We start from the raw sequence: 19,877 nt of genomic DNA on the forward strand, positions 1-19,877 counted from the left end.
ATACAATTTCTTCTGGATTGCGAGTGGAAGCCGTGTATACAAATTTGTCAAAATGTTTTTATAGTTAATCATACCAACTTAATTATTAAATATACCTATACTCGGTATACCCGACGACCTCCTCAAATGGATAAAATTATTTTATCTGACCAATCGAAACCAAGTAGTGGCTTTGAAGGGATTTACGTCTTGTTAGTTGTTTTTCTTCCTTTACCCTTACTCCAGGTTATAATAAAAATAACACCTTGGCCCCTTTCTCTTTACTTTATTTTGACATGGCAACTTGTTTTCGAACCTCAGATGACCTCAATTACGGAGATAATACTAAAATTTCGCTTAAGAAGTAGATTTTAGGCCCAAATATTTTCACTTACAACATAGCTAACAATACCTTCATTCTCAAAAGCGATACTACACTTTATAGGTTAACACGGCGTGACGCGGAATGGAAAGTTTGAATTCAATTATAATAATAATAACTAAAACGTTTATTTGGTTCAAAAAGTTTACAGAAATCTTATAAATAATAACAATATGAACATTAAAGAACCAAAATGGTGTCTAATTGGCATTATGATGGAATTTTGCTTCTCAACGCTGGTATTACCCAGACATCGAACTAGAGACTATATTTTGAGTTACTAATTTCTGTGTTGTTTAATTTGGTGACTGAATCTTATTTTTATAAATTGTAATAATGATATGCCAAGCATTGACCGGGTCACCTTCCTATCTTCAGAAATCGTTATATAGAAAACTGCACTTTTACCAGACTACTGATAAATACTAGATCATCTCAATTTTGTATTAGAGATGCGCTGAACATTGACCTGGTCTCCATCCTACCACCGGATTTCGTTATTAGTATACAACACGGCTCTTTTACCAGATAACTAATGAACACTAGATCATCTTAATTTTGAGCGCTGACCACTGACCTGGCCGTCATTCTACCCTCAGAATTCGATTAAATACTATAGATCACTACCCTTTTACCAGACTTCTGATAAATACTATATCACCTTATTTTGTATGAGAGATGCGCAGAGCTTTGACAGTAGTCATCCTATCCCGGAATTCGTTATATTCAACACCGCCCTTATACCAGACTGAATGATTACTAAATCATCTTAATTTTGTATGAGAGATTCGCTGTCTACATTGACCTGGTCGTCATCCTACCCCTGAATTCGTTATATACAAAACTACCTTTTTACCAGACTACTGGTGAAACACTAGATTGCCTATCATAATATATTCACTAACTCAATACAAAACAATACTTATAATAGGTATGTAACAGTACGTTGATATAGTACTTTTTACATTCTAAGCGAATCAGGGCCCCACGGCCCAAGTGTCTCCATACCAAACGGCACAAACACTGACTGAGACGGACCATTTTTTCCATTTTGTCCACCAATTCGGACAAACACAATACATACATAAAAATAAATCAAATTTGAAAAAATAGAATTATTATAATACAGTCTTCCCTATAAACGGTGAGCACGAAAATCAAATTAACAGTAGGTATTTAAATTGTTTTGGGTTACTTTTATACAAGTACATAAGGTTACATTTATGTTTATCAAATAAAATTATAGGTTTTAGCTTAAGATAAGAACCTGTAAATGGGCGAGTTCCTACTAACATTAGTTCGACGATACGGTAAATGAAAGGTCATTCCTTCTCTCTCAGAGCGCCATTTGTTTCCGAATCGGTGGTAGTGTTTGAACTGACATCAAAAATAATTCTAAAGTTATTAATTTTGAGAAAATAAATGGCTTTTATCCGGTTCATGGGTCGGCAGCTGTCCAGTGGAACATGTATCGGCACAGCAATTCCAATCCACAAAGCCATGCATTAGTTCAAATAAGTATATTAGGTAAATCCAAGATTTTCCGACAAGCGCTTAGCGATTCCATTTCAAAATATACTAATCTGTTTTCGTACTTTGGTAAGCTTCTTCATATTTTATTGTTTGCAAAAGATTCTTCTTCGTCGTAACACTCTTGACAGAGCAGTCGTGGTCATCACGAAGTGAAATCTTTTGGAGCAAATGGAATTCACCCCACGAGACTTCGCCACTTTTCCCTGCTGGCTGACAGTCTGGTGCTCTCATTCAGTGGTCCGCCCACAGCGGACTTAATTTGGTCGGTCCATCGCATGAGCGACCGACCCCGCCCTCTGGTGCCCTCCACTTTGCCCTGAACGACAAGGCACTCAATGCACTCAGTCTCGCGCCGGTAGACGTGTCCGAAGAACTTAAGAATGCGACTCTGTATTAACACCGAAAGGCGTTGTTTTATGCCAAGTTCTTGGAGAATGGAGACGTTGGTGCAAAGCTCGGTCCATTAAAATCCTAGCATTCTCCTCCAGCACCACATCTCCAGAGCATCAAAATTTGCAGCATACAAAAATATGGGAAAAACAAGTGTTTTGACGAGCCGGATTTTCGTGGCTTTTGAAAATGTTTCTGTTCTTCCATATTTTTTTCAATTTGTCCATCGCAGTTCTTGCTATCGCCATAGATGAAGTAAAGCGCAATTACTTCATCTACGCATCCTCCATTGTTGCAAAAGATAGCTAGGACAATAATTTCTTTTGAATTTTTTCCAGTCTTGCATATTCAATCAAGTACTTACCTTGGAGACCATATACAACTATTGTACTCTAATATGCTTCTGGCGATGCTTGAAAAGATTGTTTTTGAAAAAGAGCTGCGGGTCCTTATAAAGATTTATAAGTATGAAGATAAAACCAGAAAGTTTGGAAGATCTTTTAATTTGTTGTTTGCTCAAAATATTCTCCGAAACTTAATGGCCTACCAACTACACACATCAATAAAGTCTAAGCAACATGCATGATATTACAAATTTACCATTTATATTAATTAATTTCTAAGTCTTGATTCACTCAAAGTGCATAGGTATGTAAACTTTTTTGTTATTGATGATATGCTGGCTGGTTGTAAAAAAAAATCGATTAGGTTTTGTTTTTTTCATGAAATTAAATGAAAGGGAATTTGTTTGAATTTAATTGCGTTTTTATTGCTTCGTTCGTTTCGTCTTGATTTTTTAATTTTACCAACCATTTAAATAAAGTTAGCGACAAAATTGAACTGTTAGATATTCTTTACGTCATGGAGCGACGTCATTTGACGGTAAATGAAATGCAAAGAGCTGTAGGGATGTTGCAAGCGGGAAGTAATCAATCTCAGGTATCTCGGCATTTTGGCATTCATAGAAATGTTATTTGTTGTCTTTGGCAGCGCTACAATAATACAAGGGAACCCTCTGAACAACATTCAGGCCGTAAAAGGAGTACAACCACTCGGCAATACCGGTACATACAACTGACTGCAAGACGCCAGCCGATGTTAACCGCTCGAGAGATAAGTATGAGGCTACAAAATTCAAGTGGTGTTGATGTAAGTCCCCAAACTGTGCGAAATCGACTGCATACACATACGTAACATAACGTGCATAAGCATATGGCGTACGAGCTCGACGCCCAATTAGGTGCCCACCGATACGTTACGGCAATACCCAGGAACAATGGGATAAAATTATGTTTTCCGATGAGTCGCGATTCGGGTTTAGGCCTGATACAAGAAAGGTGCGAGTGTACCATCGGCCTGGAAATACTGAAAGGCTCAGGTGCATTCAGGAAATTCATCCATACAGCGGCTCAAAAGTTATGGTATGGGCGGGTTATATGAAGAACAGGCGAACTGAGCTCGTTTTTATAAATGGAAACATGAACGCTGAAAATTACGTTGAGGATATTCTCAGACCTTATGTCCATCCATTTGCACAAACCTTTGGCTCCGATTTTACTTTAATGCATGACAATGCGCGTTCACATATAGCTCGGCGAACCAGTCAATACTTGGCAACGGAGAACTTCCGGGTATTGCCCTGGCCTGCACAATCGCCAGACCTCAATCCTATCGAGCACGCAGAGACGTGATTTGAAGGACTTAGACGGAGTGACAACAACCCAACAGGTGAAGGATTTGCAATTCCATTGGGAGCGAATACCGCAAGATGACATAAACAGTCTCATTAATTCAATGAATAATCGTTGCCGACAAGGCCATACTTTGTATTAAATTATCCTATTCTTTCAGAATAAATTCATTTTCTTTAGAAATTTGATTTTGTTAAAAAAATGTTTAGTTGCTTATGTACCTTAGTTTCTGCAGTATATACTAATATTGTTAATTTCTGTTATTAAAAGAACTTATAAAAACAACAGCTGTTATTTTTATATCATAGGACCCTAATAATATCATTTTAAAAATAAAATACAACGTTATAATGTGAAAAACCATACTAAAATTTAAATTAGTACATATTGCTTAGAATTTTTGATGTGTGTATTTATCTTCTCTCTTACTCTTACTTCCTTTAGATTGTAATCTATCTGCGGGATCACAGACTAATCAATAATCTTAGAGGACGATTTTTCTTGTTCCAGAAGCATATGCAATAGCACTTATTTTCCTTCAACAACATTTTATTAACTCTGCACCAGCTGTTAACTTTCATCAGTTCATCCTGCTGTGTATATTCGTGTACAATTTTAAATTAGCAGCATACATTTAAGGCAAAAATGTCAAAATTACATTTTAAGCCACACGCTAAATCATTTTGAAATATGATAAAAAATAGTCATTCCAAGTGAGATCCTTGAGTACCCCCATCGATATTGGCTGTGCTCTCGATGAATGAACTTGGATTTCAAGGATTTGAGTTCTATGATATTTGTGATATTTACTGACTTCGACAGTCGAAACACCAACCGCAGCACCTGAACTATTCTGGGTGTTGACGCAAGTCGCGCCCAAGACCCAAGACAGTAGGCTTAGATTATTTATACGTGTAGATAGAGTCTCTTGCTGTTGGACAACCGATAAAAACAGGCCAGGAATATTAGTTTACTGTGCGTGACAAGTTAACGTCTTACACTCGCGATTTGTATGACACTAAGTGTTAGTGTGCGAGAATTGCTCAGAAGAGAGGTTTTTTTTATAGAAAAGGAGGACAAACGAGCTTACGGGTCACCTGGTGTGTTAGTGATCGCCGCCGCCCACATTCTCTTGCAACACCAGAGGAATCACAGGAGCGTTGCTTACCTTTAAGGAAGGTGTACGCGCTTTTTTTGAAGGTAACCATGTCGTATCGTCCCGGAAACACCGCACAAGAAAGTTCATTCCACAGCTTTGTAGTACGTGGAAGAAAGCTACTTGAAAACCGCACTGTGGAGGACCACCACACATCCAGGTACTTTCCCCGGGGTGTAACAAGAATAGGGGAGTCCCAGGCCCAAGAGGCGACTAAGGGTTTTTTAGAAGTGGGTGAGTCACGCTGCCGTCTAATCTCTCGACTCGTCCAGGTTACTTACCACACTCGCACAGAATACCCGCGTAAAGTAGCGGCCTAGTGCCGCTTTGTCTCGCATTTCGCAGTCTCGAAGACCAGAGGCCATTCCCCCTCTCCGAATATGACAGCGGAACTGAAAGAGATTTTACGCTAGGAGGGTACTGGCTCTACCAGTCTCGGAGAATCCCTCCCCGAGCATTCTCGCTCGGGCTGCCCGTCGTATTCTGGGGAGGGCACAGAACCGCGCATGTCCGAGGACAAACGAGGCAGTAAAACCACGGCACCCTGCTCCACGCTCAACGTGGACTTTTGCAATATCAGGGGAATTCACTCCAATTTAAACACCGTCCACCACCACCTTGAGACGGCGCAGCCAGCCTTGTGTTTCCTTACGGAGACGGAGATATCTCGACCTAGCGATACGTCACATTTAACGTACCCCGGGTACAAAATTGAGCATAATTTTTTGCCTCATGCCGGGGTATGTGTGTACGTTAGGGAGTATATCTGCTGTCGCCGTCTCGGCAATTTTGAGGGTAGGGACCTGTCTACTCTCTGGCTCCGTGTAGATTTTATTATATTCCATCTATCTAGACATATAAATGATCTAAGACGTAGTAGTATTAGACGAAGTAGGTTGATATTATCAGGACAATTACGAAGGGCCACTTAGCTCTAAAATAGCTGGTATATTAAGAGCGATATAGATATGCCCTGCGGATGACTGATATTATGCGTCATACGGTATTCCGATTTAAGGCAGGATTATAAAATTAAGTTATTAGTCTACATGTAGAATAATAAACTAACGCCCTACGTGAGGTCTTAAAGTTACAAAATCGGTCCACGATGAATCCGCGACCGAACGACTGAGTTAACTGGCAACGTAAAAAAATTCTACTTTAACCAATTCAAGTGGCAACGTAAAAGTATTTAAACAAACTATTTAATTGACAACGTAAAACTGCTTTTAAACTAATCCAATTGGCAACGTAAACCTCAGCTTTGACCAATTTAAATTCAACATGTTCATGTTGACTCACTGAATTCTCCAATTTAATTCTGGAACGAGACTGATTTATTTTTCAGTTTCTCTGAAACAAGTTCCCAGTTGCTATGCATTGTTGGAGAGCTAATCGGTTATGTTTTAAAAATAATCTACAAGCCAAGTTACATAACGTTTTTTTTTTGTTTTTAAGGCATATTAGTGAAAACATAATCTCAAAAAAATATTGAAATAATATTGTTATTCGTCTCGCATTTTTAAAATTTGTACCGATGATTGTTGTTTTAATATTGATAAATAACCAGTGTTTAATCGTTTTTACAAATCAGAAGAAAAAATGAGACTTAAATTAATGATTTTTTTAAAATCACTTTTGTATAATGCATGTTATGGAGGTTAAATTATCACAAATCCGTTTTATACGTTACCCACCTTTTTTGTTATTAATTAATTAATGTAACTACGCAATTAGTATTTATTGTAACTTTAAATATAACGACTAAAATTATGTGTATGCCGCTCAATATGTGTATCAAGCTAGTTTAAATATCTCAGTAAGTGAATTTGTATTCTTTTTGAGATAATAAATATTCAGAAATCTGACAGAGAGTTATCCCTATCAACTGAAATACGTCGAACTACCAATAACCCTGTATATTATTAAACTCGTGATACGAAAACATTAGAACCTTGAAATTAAAAACTAAAACTTTGACCTACGTTAGCTCAGTAGAGACTTCGCTTAGTTATGTGTCTTCTACCGCATTTATCACAGGGAGTGTTCGGATTAGCCTTCGGACCTACCACACACATACACAGCGTGGTTTCAAGGAACTTTCTACAACGTACAACCAAACTTTGGAATGACCTGTCTTGTGCGGTGTTTTCAGTGATATGTTATGGGCGCCTTCAAAAAGCACGTAAATCTCTATCAGCTATACGGCCGGCAATGCTCCTATGATTTCTATGATTTAGCCAGAGAGTAGGAGCGGCGGTGAGCACTCGCCATCAGGTCAGCCGACAACATTCTTAAAAAGGGTAACTTACCCGTGGAGTAACTTGTGGCCATACCAAACCTTTACATAGTGAAGAAGTGCAGAATGATAAAACGTATAGGATTTTCACATGTATTACAAATTATTAAATTAGCTAATCCAATCATTGTTAACTTGGATTTTAACGATTTGAGTTCTATGATATTTGTGATATTTAATGACTTCGACAGTCGAAACACCAACCGCAGCACCTGAACTATTCTGGGTGTAGACGCAAGTCGCACCCCACACCAGCTCCTTTTCCCGGGCCCAAGACTGTAAGTAAGTAAGTAGGCTTAGATTATTTATACGTCATATTAGTTTACTGCGCGTGGCAAGTTACCTCTGGACATAGCAAACAGTATTACAAATTATTAAATTAGCTAATCCAATCATTGTTAACTTGGTTCACTGATATTGATTAGTCCATATTTGTTTTTTTTTTTTAGGCCATAGTATGGGCTGTACGCGCGAGACGCGCCGGTGCGCTATGCGGTCCGGCTCTACCTTATCTGGAGTGGCTTCCGCGAAACCGCAGAGCGGCAAGCTTCCAGTCGCCAGTGGTCAGTGCACAGTGCGAGCCGACTGCGGCTGCCTCAGTGTCTCCTTCGTTGACCGTGGACCTTCCCGAGTACAGCAAAAAGAAGGACTTTGGTAGCGTGCATACAACATTCCTTGCCGCATAGGGTACGTACTTTGTAGCACGAAATTATCGAGTGTACAGGCTCGGCACTACGCACCGCAGTACCGATCCAATTATGTAAAATACGTGATGATTTGTTATGTCGGTACACACGAAAGACACTGAGGTAATAGAAAAACGATTAATCTGTGAAAATAGTGTGGAGTCATGGCGAGTAACGAGGGTTAGACTGCGGTCATGTCGCGGCCTCTATCTCCCGGCTGTACGGCCTCTACACTATTCAATTTCAGACTCGATCTGTCGAATCAATTTGAGGTTGAGACTGCACTCACGAATCAACCATGCTTTCAATTTCATTTCAATTCTGTTAGCGGCAGTGCAAACATGCGTCTAACACACTGTGATTCTATCAAAACAAAATATTAAATATATTTTATATATAGTATAGATAACATTTCACTTCAACACTGCTCAACCGATCAACAGATACTTACGTACACACAACCTCGGCCGTTTTATTTACATTAGAAGATTGCGTCCGATAATGAATGGTGAGTAAGCTGTAACACTACAGGGATACAGCACTATTACTATAATTGTACACTTCATCGTATAATTTGACTAAATGTAAACAATTATTAACTTGTATACAAATGTCTGTCAGAGTTTAAACAGTTTTACAAGCAAGTTTGTTTCATGTTATAGTGCAGTACAATAAACCAGGTGTGGAGGAAGGCATGCTGCTGCCGGATCAGACGTACGAGGTGACCCACCAGTACCAACACCACCACCATCTGGCCAGGCTTCTGATCGCACATCGAGTGCGCCCCGACTTCTTCTGCACCTATTGTCCGCGTCACTTTAACAAGTATGTAAATGTATATCGTAAACTTTTTTTTTATTAAACTAACAGCACATGTAATATGTTTAAGCAAAATCACTATTTGTCACTATCCGATCGGTTTATTAGGTGTGGATTTTTGAGTTAAATTTGGGCGCTAGAGTATAAAATATCTTGAGAGCTCGATTTTGTCTCTCTCTTATACTGAATTGATTATACCATTGGGAGGCTTCTAAGGACAAAAGCCAGCTAAGTGATCATTCATTGACGTACAATCAATCAAGCTCAAAAATTGTCTGAAGCAATACTCTGCTTTGAATACAAGTCCAAGCAATGATAAAGTGTTCAGTAAAAAACTGTCCAAATCACAGCATATCCAAGCTTAAAAATGATGGATGGATATTGCAGGGGTAAGTTCCCCTTTTAATTAACAAAATTGTATAACTAACTTTACATTTTTAATCACTTTGCTAAATAATTTCAATTGCTAAAACAAAATATTCTTGCCTCGTGTTCGCGTCCGAGCTTCTAATGAACGTATATAATTGACTTTGAAAATTACGGCCACGAAATAAGGTGTTAATTTGAATAAATGTTTTATGTTATCTGTATAAGTTAATGTGTACGTATATACAGCGCCGCTTGGACATTTATTGACGACCTTTTAATAGGTGATTCTAGTTATTTATAATACGTCTATGGTTTATATTGAATGGCGCTATAGTTAATTCACTAACATTAGCACTAGCAGTAGTAATTTCTTACTGGGCTAATGACTACACGGTTTAATGTTTTATGTAAATTGACTAGCGAAATTTTGTGATGGCAACTGAGCAGAACTGAATTGTAATTGGCTAGGGCACTTTCTTGCCATTTTATTGAAATGAGCTCATATGAAGCGTATTAATTTACTCGGAGATTTTTAAAATTGCTTGTCGTTTTTTTTAATTTTTAAAGTGATCACGCGTTTCACACAAAAACATAGTATAGCGAACAACAGATAATGGTGAAGATGGTAGAATAAGTATGATGCTGCGAGTATTAAGTTGACGTACCTAAATTTAATTGAGAAGGCCAAATAAATAAACCATCACACACTTGAATTGTTGTTTTGTTTTGCATGAGACCATCTGCGCTGCGCCGCGCTCATGATTATCGGCGGTCGGCGGTAGCGCGTGGTGCCAGTAGTTGTGTAATGTCCGTGTGTCTGTCTGCCTGTCGGCAGGTCACAGCCACCGCCCGGTGACACCGCATCGTGCCCCCGTCATTCCTGCCGCCCACGCCGCCTACCGCGTGCACACAACCGTAAGTTATCATTGACACCATCCACAACCGAAGTGGTCACCATAACCTCCAGGGATTATGTACTTGTTGATATAAGAGCTACCAGGGCCTGCCTTTTTACACATGGTACCACAAATGAATCACAAGCATTACAATTATAAGATGATAATAGGTAGGTACTTTTCAGAAGGCTCTTATTTTAAATAGAATCTTATACATAACTCCATTTTAGATGTAATAGCACTCGATACCTGCCTCCTAGCAAAAAGTCAAGTAGATTAATATAATAGAATAGTCAAATAGAGATTACTCCGCGAGGCTTAGTACCTACAGCGCCCCCACGCCACGTGGGTAACAATAGTGACTAACTGTAAATGAAAACAGTTGGCAGCACCTTGCCGACTCAAAACAGAAGCCTCCCTAGTAGGCTCGCTCACTCTACCGCATCATCATGTTGTCCGTGCTACACAGATGGCGCTCTAAATCACATTATACATACAGGATAGCTGCTAGTAAGGCATTTTCTCCGACGGACAATTAATGTTAGATTATTTTTTCATATTGTGTTCTAATAAAACAGGCTTCAAAATAATTATTTATATTCACTCCCCGCAAACTCTGGTGAATAATAACAGCTGTTAAAAATAATTTTGTTTTGTAGAACTCCAGTCGCAGTCTAGCAGGAATCGAGAGTCGCCTCGCAGGCCGTGGTCTCGAGTTGAGAGAGGGTTAGAGTATTCACAATTGTAATAAATACTCAATGATACATGATACATAAAGTATAACCGATATTAACACTCACATTTCAAAAAATGACTTGTTAGCTTATACTCATATGAGTATAAAATATATGAAATATAAATTACTGAAATTAAACATTAAAAGGGCTCTATCCTATAAAGTCGATCGACGTATCGTATTAAAAGAAAATTGTTATGTTTTTAAAAAACTTCAAACAAAATATATTATGTTCTATGAATACATGAATTTTTTTCTTGTCAAATATTAATGTACTAAAAACACTAAAATAGGTGTTTTAATTTTACTGTTTTTCCATCCTTTTAAATCCTTATAATATAATTTCGGGTGGTGTTTATCGTGTTAGTCGACATGTGGTTGGTGGTAAAGAGTAGAGAGAGTGGTACTTTGGAAGCAGAAAGAGCTGTGCGGGCGCTATCGTTGCGGCTGCCATAGACTAAGCGGTAGTAGTAGGTACCGTGGCCGTAGCGGGGAGCGGCCGCCAGTCCGCGGGGAGCCGTGCGCGCGAGTGGTTGTGAGTGTAGTGCGAGTGCGTGCGAGTGCGTACCAGTGTGTGCGAGTGTTAGCGGCGCGGCCGCAGAGTGGGATGCGAGCGAGCCGCACGCCATGGCCACGCTCGGCCTCTCCAAGGTGTTCATCCTCGACAAGTACTTCACCGAGCTGCAGAAGTTCTGGGAGACCGAGAAGAAGCTGCAAGGTGAGAGTTTGTTATGATGACTCACAGAGTCCGTTACACTGGTCGTGAAGCGCCCGATTTACTTCATATCGAATAATAAATAATAATCTTTAGAAAACAATACGTTTTAATATTAAAAAAGCTAATGTCGTTATTCGGGAAAAATAATAAAACAGAACTTTACTCTCACAGAGTAGTCACTACCGCTCTGTTTACGAATTCCCGAAGCCTACATGCCTAGCTGTGTGTTGATTGTTGCGAAACAAAGCATTGGAACTCTACAGTGCGGGCTACGTTAGATATAGTTAACATTCCTTGCTGCTAGCGACTCTAGTAAGCCTTTTCGATTAGTAAGCGGAGACAGGGCTGCCGGCTGTGATGAGTGGAGGCGACACAGAGCTGACCACCTGTGTACACGAGTGAGTCGCAATGATTCATTGGCATTTGGTAATGATAGGTGAGGTAAGAGGTTCCCGGGCGGGGGGCGCAGGTATACACGGCGAGCAATTCGGGCCCGCGCGGCCGACACCCCGGAGCAGGTTCTGGCCGCGCCGCTCACTCTCAAATACCTGTGATCTGTGCAGACCCCGCGCCGCATCCCCCCCAGATATCGTCCACAGCTATCTGACTAGAATATTCAAACTGCAGTTGATTGCATTCTCCTTCCATTACAAAAGTTTATCTTAAGGCTTTAAATGCTTGAAATGAATGATTTAAAGAGTTTAGATTGTAAAACTCCTTGGTATCATCTGGTAACAATGACATACCTCATAAGAATATCAGCCGGTACCTACTAGCTACATAAATTGTATAATATAATAGTTTTTTTTTTTAATTTAAAGACTGCAGTAAACACCAACAATCAAACAGTACGTCTTTCAGAGAATTCACATGAAATACAAAAGGAATCTCCGGCACGTTCACGTGTACGTACCCTTTGGACCTCTTTTGAGTCCCTCAAAACTTAAAAACCTATTTCACCTACATACTAGGCATTTTGTGTGTCTACTAGAATTTTACTTAATTACCATAACTTAAATTTCAATACAAAAACCCTTAAGATTTCATCAGGTTATAACGTCGAAACACCCTATGACTCTCTTTTCAGGATTATAAACTTTTAGCTGGTGACTTAGGAAGTCACAAATTAGTAAAGACCAATGATGTGTCGGATCGACAAACGTGTTGTATATTCGCGGAAACGGACATAAATACGGAATGGAGGTCATTGAACGCATATCAAAGAAAAAATCAGAAACCTACCAACAAAAATGAGTTAAAAATGCGACCACTTTCGAGTGGTCGAAGAGAAGTATAGTATGGAGTGTTAAAAGAGAATTTTGTATGTTAATTGAACTATTTTACTCTAATTAACGGAGTATATTCGTGAACATAGAAGATAAGATATCCGCTTACCATGTTAGTTTCTCTACCAACTTTAAGCTTTAAGTTTGAAAGGATTGAGTCGAGTTTATCATTGGTAATGATGTAGTCAATATATTTGACGACCAACTACTAGTAATATTTCATTTTATTGGTTATAAAAATATCTCTCTGAAAAATGTTATTAATTATAGAAATATCTTGAGGAACATCAAATAATGAAGAATCTATGTCATCTCTTTTACAAGTCAACTCGATATCCGAGTAATTAATTATCTTGCATTTTTTTGTTGCGAACTTGGATTTCTAATTTGCATAAATTTTATATGTTATCTAAGTGTATATAATATATATAGTATACTAAGATTTGTTGGTATACATGCACAATGCACGTAACCCCCGCTGAATCCCCGACTGAACGACCGGTTTAATCGGCAGTTGCTACCGTATCATCATCATCATCAGCCGGAAGACGTACACTGCTGGAAGACAACAACAAGAAGACAGACAGGACAAGAAGCCTCCCCCAAAGATTGCCATTAAGATCGGTCCTGTGCTGCCCTCTAAGTAGTTAACTTAATAACATTAACTCCTCTCTATCCCCGGTACCGTAAAACTCTTCTTATTCATAATTTTTGTAACACAAAGCATGTCTTTAATAGGAACAGTAAGATTCTATAAATGATGCAAAGTAATGGCGTTCCATTAAATAAATAAAACCAATTCGACACGTGTTTCGCATTGCTCTACAACACTTAAGATAAACTGATAACATATTAATAACGGCTAATTCATTACTTTTTTTTTCTATTCCATATTTATATTACCTAATATAGAATAATATTATGTTCGCATAGCTTATTTAGCCATGTACTTGTGAGTTGTGAAACTAACGGTAGCCATTTCATTCCATTTCTTTCAAGTATGGCTTAAATTCTTTTCTCCATTCTCAAGTCTCCTATTCTTATACTTGCATGGGTTTACTTTCTGATTCACAAGAATTAGTTCTGATAAAAAAAGTTCTGGTTCTAAGAATAAGATCTGTTAAATTATAAATTAATTGAATAAGGTGTATTTAAATTTATTATAATCAACATAAAAATTAAGAATTCTGTCATTCAATTTTTCTGGTGACGAAGAACTTGAACTCCTTAATAAATCCTTGTATAGCCGTGTTTGCGCTTACTAGAATTTTAAATTAGAAGCACTGTGGCTATAAAAAAGCCTGCTGAGTTTCTTGCGCCCGTTCTTCTCAGGTCTGAGGCACTCTATTTTGAATGGGTGCTAGTTTTTGACGTTTAATAAGTGATTTTGAATCGTATTTCGAATAAAAAAATTAGAATTTGAATATAATGCTAATGGTAATATAATAAATACCCTGCGTTATAGATGATTGCTCTGCTTCATTCATTTTTATTGTACGTCCTTGAATCTGCTAAATGACGGCAAATTGCCATAGCCACGCTTTTTAAGTTACTGCAAAGTGTTAAATTAAAAAATTATATAAAGCCAACTCGTCATATTTTTCCTACAAACGCTTGTAGGTGATTATGGCGTTTCAACCCATTTACTAATAGGTATCTTAAGTATTGTATCTAGGTTGTACAAATTCATTATAACCCTCCAAATATCTTTACCGTTCATGATGTACTCATAAATTATAAAAGTAAAGAAAGCATTGTCACAGAAAACTTTCGCATGTAGTGGAGATTCTATATGGTAATCTTTTATTTCACAAATTTGTAAATATTACTCAAAAACATATATTTGCTGGAAGAAGTTTTACGGAATTTCTGCACACTGTGTGTTCAATATTATCACTTTCTCCTGCTTGTGCGCTATGCGTTAGATGAAACAACATGCTTTTCGATCGTGTTAGATAGATATCATCATTAGATATAGACAGTAGCAGGAACCTCTTATCAAACGCTTTCGAAAATGTATGAAAATAAGGTTACTAACAAAAAACTACAACTTTCTACAACATTGATAAACCTACGCTTTCAATAATTTGTTTTCAATAAATAAACAGTGACCTTTTCCATTCAAAAACAATAAAGCTCTATGCAACGATATAAAGATCCAGTCCATCACTGTATGTATGCCGAAATATTTAAGGAAATTAATTGAATTTTGAACGCATTTAATAAATGTTGAATATTGGTTGAAAATTAATCACTGGTCACTCATTCGAAGAAAGTATATGAATAACAGCAACAATAACAGATACATAAACTTGGCTAAATGAAAGTCAAGTAAGTTGTATATTAACTAACCAAAATCTACAGAAATCTCTAATATTAAAAAAAATGTATAATGCATTATCCAGGCGTCTAACCGATTTGACAGGTGACCCAAGGTCTGGTACGTACCTCTGTTAAAGGATAAGTCGTTAGCCGAATTCCACCTTCGTACACCACACGCCCACGAATTAGGATTTCATCCCCACCGTCTGGATATGAGGCGTTCCTCCACAGTGTGACTTTCAAGGAATTTTCTACCACGTACTACAAAGCTGTGGTGTGAGCTTCCTTGTACGGTGGTTCCGGGACGATACACCTTTCTTAAAGGCCAGCAACGCACCTGTGATTCCTCTGGTATTGCAAGAGAATGTGTGTATACACTTATCCCCAGATCACCCTTACGTTCGTTTGTCCTCTTCTTCCATAAAAAAATGTGCGTGTGTGTATCACAACAAATTATAAAAGTGATTTAAGTTAATTTGTTCCTCCACAGAATTGCAATCAGAGAGAGCTTCATGTTAAGACGCCGTCATCTACAACAGCATGCACGTTACGTTACATTGTGAACGCAAGTCTCCCGCCATTAAAAACTGTTACAATAACGAGATCGTCATTCACAACATTAATTGTTTCATATCACGGAAATTCAACTCTGCTAAATTGTCTTATGAGCGACGTGTTTCAGTGTGACTCTCGCCTCGGGCGCTATGTCAACCTAATAGTTCCAATCTATATAATATATCTATTTTTTATGAAAATTTAGAGACGAGACGAGAGTACGTTAAGCTGATGGTAATTGTTACGTCCTGCCCGTTTCATTGCAGTGCCGCTCAGGATTCTTGAAAACCCAAAAATTATGAGTGGCACTATAACTGCGCTCGTTACTTAGAGACATAAGATGCTAAGGCTCATTTGCCCAGAAATTTCACTTGCTACGGCGCCCAGACCGAAACACAATAATGCTTACACCGCATCACGGAAAAAATAGGCGCCGTTGTGGTACCCATAATCTAGCCGGCATCCTGTGCAAAGGAGCCTCCCACTGTATATAAAAAGGGACCCCTTTTTCTTGGTCACGCGATAACTTGAGAACGACTATAGGCATTTTTATTTAGTTGTTTTTAATGTTTAAAAAAAATTAAAATTGGGCGAAATCTAGAAAAACCTTAACGACTACCTTTTTTTGTTGGCAGTAAGAGACAGATCGCACACTGCTAGGTTTAGATAGTAAATAAATTCGTTTTTTTTATTCTGAATAGAACAATTGGGTCCAGTTGGGTCAGCTAGTTTATTATAAATATTAATTTCTAACTTGTATAAAAATTTATTCATATTAAGAAAGCCCCACTTACTGAACAAACATGAAATTAAATTTTTAAAATATCGGTAGCGCAATATTTTACCTATTGTAATAATACCTATTACAATAAAAAAATATTGAATTATTCAAACAAAAATCTCTCGATCCAGAGTTCGGCGAGTAAACTTCCCTGAGGATGCCTCGTGGAGATGGGAAACGCGTATCGAACTGGTTAAACACAAATCTTAACGGAATTATCACTTAAGACATCTCTATATATCACAAATATATACTATAACTAATCAGGAATCTAGTCACATATATCATTAATCTTATTTATAGTGTTCAAAATCATAACAGTTTTAAAAAGCTCAAAAATTCAATTTGATTTGAAGAACAAAATATGTTTATGTGGAAAATATGTTTATGCTATGCGCTGTAGTTTGTTTCTCGAGTATAATATTTTATCTTTATGTAGTAAATAACAGACCGACATGAAAACACGGCAATGCCTATGCTACATAATAGTTCACAATTAACACTGCACTCGAGCAAACGCCGTATAAAAGACATCAACGCGCGCTTAACGTTTGACATACATATGCTTTAAAGGTAAATTATTATTATTAAATAGAATGATCTATGTTTTAAACGTATAAGTGTTATTAAATGTTTCAAAATTAATACAGAATAAAGTTAAATATCTAGTAAAATGTTTTATTAATTTAATGTTGACTTTTAGTGTGTAGTTAGTTTAATGAAAATATTATTGGCGTGTTTTAATTATACATTTACATAAGCCAAAGTCAAATAAACTTTATGCAATTAGGCTTAAACTAAGCGCGTTTATAATAATGACAATTATAAAAACTATTATCTCTTTTAAAACACTGAATCCACCACATGTTCGGGAAAAGTAGAGCTCGTGAGAAGAATACACAAGAAACTCAACGGCCACACTTTTCAATCAATAGAGTATTTTACAATGGCTGTAATATACATAACAATTGCTGCATATAATATGCAAAAGGTGCTGCATCCAATATATGAAACGTCAAAGTGAAAAGCTTTTTAAATAACAAATATTTCAAAAAATATGACATGTGTATTTATGTACCAATAATACTTATTGTTTATTTTTCTTGACGTATTTGTTATCTATTTACAAAACCAACTTGGATTCATTAATTCTTTTTAATGTGTAATTAAATTTATCTAAATTACATTTTGTTTTATAATAAGCTAGATAAGTCACCACTAAACACGTAACCTAGCCCCCAGTCAGCGCCGTCTGCGCTCTGAGCAACTCGCACACGCCCTCATGTTTGTGTCGAGTGCCGACTGTGTCAATGAACCGTACACATACTATCTTTCAAATTTTAATGTCTTAGATGACTATTAAATGGCCTGAGAACCTGTCTTATACTTGTTCATTTCTACCAGTAGGTATATCATTGGACTGGTGAACACCCCGCGATGCCAGCGGGACGCTACTTAATACAGGATATCGGCTAAGTTGTGGTAGTATATTTATCCTATTTATATTGTATATTTCATTAAACAGAGCGCAAAAAAAGAATGCTGGGTGAGTTTCTCTCAGAGCGCCATTTGTTTCTGAAGCGGTAGTACTATCCAGTATATTAGGAATGACATCAAAAAGAATTCTAAAGGAATCAATTTTGATAAAAAATATATGCCTTTTTATGCAGCCTTTATAATTGTACTGACGTTCTCCGGTGTTCATCTTTCAAGAATCCTGCGCGGCTGCACTTGAGCTGTGGTAAAGTGCCTCTGACACCTCATATGAGTTTCACTTAGTCCCAAAATAGATATGCGGCACCTCTCGGTCTCCATTTCCATGATGGTAAGCGTGCCAGCCTGCAAAAGTCCAAGAAAATTCCAAGTACCGATGCGATATTCCTCCTACCAAGGCATAAAAGCAAATAAACATGCATATTCACTATATAAATGTTTAGTTTTGCACCTACCGGAATTCGGGGTCGCCGTAATAATAGTGTCTATTATATTTATCAAATAAGTAATTGTAGTACTTACGTTTTAATAAAACATGCTTCAAAAATTTCATTTCATTCTTGTTGCCAACTCCTGTTGAATTATTAGAATCTTGGTCGCATGCAGCTTGCTCATATTGAAACCATTAATTTTCATATAAACTTTAATGACCGATTCATCGAATCCAAACAAATCTAAAAATTTTTATTCAAAATAGGCTTTAAAATCACTTATTAAACGTCAAAATCTACTACCCATTAGAAAATGTATGCCTCAGACCTGAGAAGAACGGGCGCAAGAAACTAAGCGGACTTCTTTTTTTTATGCTTACGTAACCAACTAATCGTTTTTTATCGATAACTATCTGACCCAGCAAACGTTGTATTGCCATCATAATTAACAACTGTAGTTAATCTACCAAGTATAGGTAGCTAAAATTAAGTTTGTTTTATACCTCCTGAGAAAGTTAGAAAAATATAAATATTCTAATAAGTTATTCATGTTAAAGTATTCTTTCGATTCGGTTTTATGAATGAAAGGAAAAACAAAATTGTTATTTTTATTTAATTCCGAGAATTTTCATATTTATTCACCTTTTAAACCTTGTCTGGACTTCCACAAATAATTCAAGACCAAAATTAGCCAAATCGGTCCAGCCGTTCTGGAGTTTTAGTGAGACTAACGAACAGCAATTCATTTTTATATATATAGATTTTTCCTTTTTTATATTTTATTTTACTGTTTCTATCCTATTGAGCGCCCGAAGTGGTTGAGGTATCAACGACATACGTCAACTATTGATTACGTCTAAAAAAGTTATATAAAAACAAAATGTCGCTGAGGACGTTGACCGATCTTAGCATAACGCTCGTATTATCCTGCAACCTTGAGTCTATTATAAACATTTATTTGTATCAAAACTAAATTTTCCTCTGTTCTATTCATTCGCATTGGTACCTATTGCTAAATTCATTGTATCAAATCTATCTCTATATCTATCTATATATAATCTAAATTCATTGTGTCTTCACAATTTCAAACATCACAAAAATGAAGTAATTGTATTAGTCAACAATTTTTAAAGTAAAGTTAATTTATTATTTATTTTTAATCGATTTTACAATTAATGACACAAAATCCTTATTTTTGCAATTTTGAGTTCGTGGGAACAAAATTTACCTACAGTAGACATTGCTAAATTAATTTAAAATAGAATTTTCTACTATATGTAATGTCAATAAGAAAAGTCTTAGGTTATTAATAATTACCACAACTTTAATTATGTGTCGAGAAAATTTTTTGTTT

General features: G+C 37.0%; 1 protein-coding gene and 1 long non-coding RNA gene across 2 annotated transcripts in view; both read left to right on the forward strand.

Annotated features, from left to right (window-relative positions):
* The first annotated feature begins 7,997 nt into the window (after nt 1–7,997).
* On the forward strand, nt 7,998–10,996 carry LOC126976552 (uncharacterized). Its single transcript, XR_007731939.1, has 4 exons — nt 7,998–8,117; nt 8,779–8,941; nt 10,140–10,219; nt 10,860–10,996. It is a non-coding gene; the product is annotated as an uncharacterized LOC126976552 (long non-coding RNA).
* Nucleotides 10,997–11,454: 458 nt separating this feature from the next.
* LOC126976555 (unconventional myosin-Va) overlaps nt 11,455–19,877 on the forward strand; it is a 38,336-nt gene continuing 29,913 nt past the window's right edge. The window contains exon 1 of the mRNA XM_050824939.1: nt 11,455–11,654. Coding sequence (XP_050680896.1) covers nt 11,564–11,654 — 91 coding nt within the window. The 5' untranslated portion in view covers nt 11,455–11,563. The remainder of the gene's footprint in view (nt 11,655–19,877) is intronic.

This window comes from Leptidea sinapis, chromosome 41 (assembly GCF_905404315.1).
Source record: "Leptidea sinapis chromosome 41, ilLepSina1.1, whole genome shotgun sequence".
Taxonomy (NCBI): Eukaryota; Metazoa; Arthropoda; class Insecta; order Lepidoptera; family Pieridae; genus Leptidea; species Leptidea sinapis.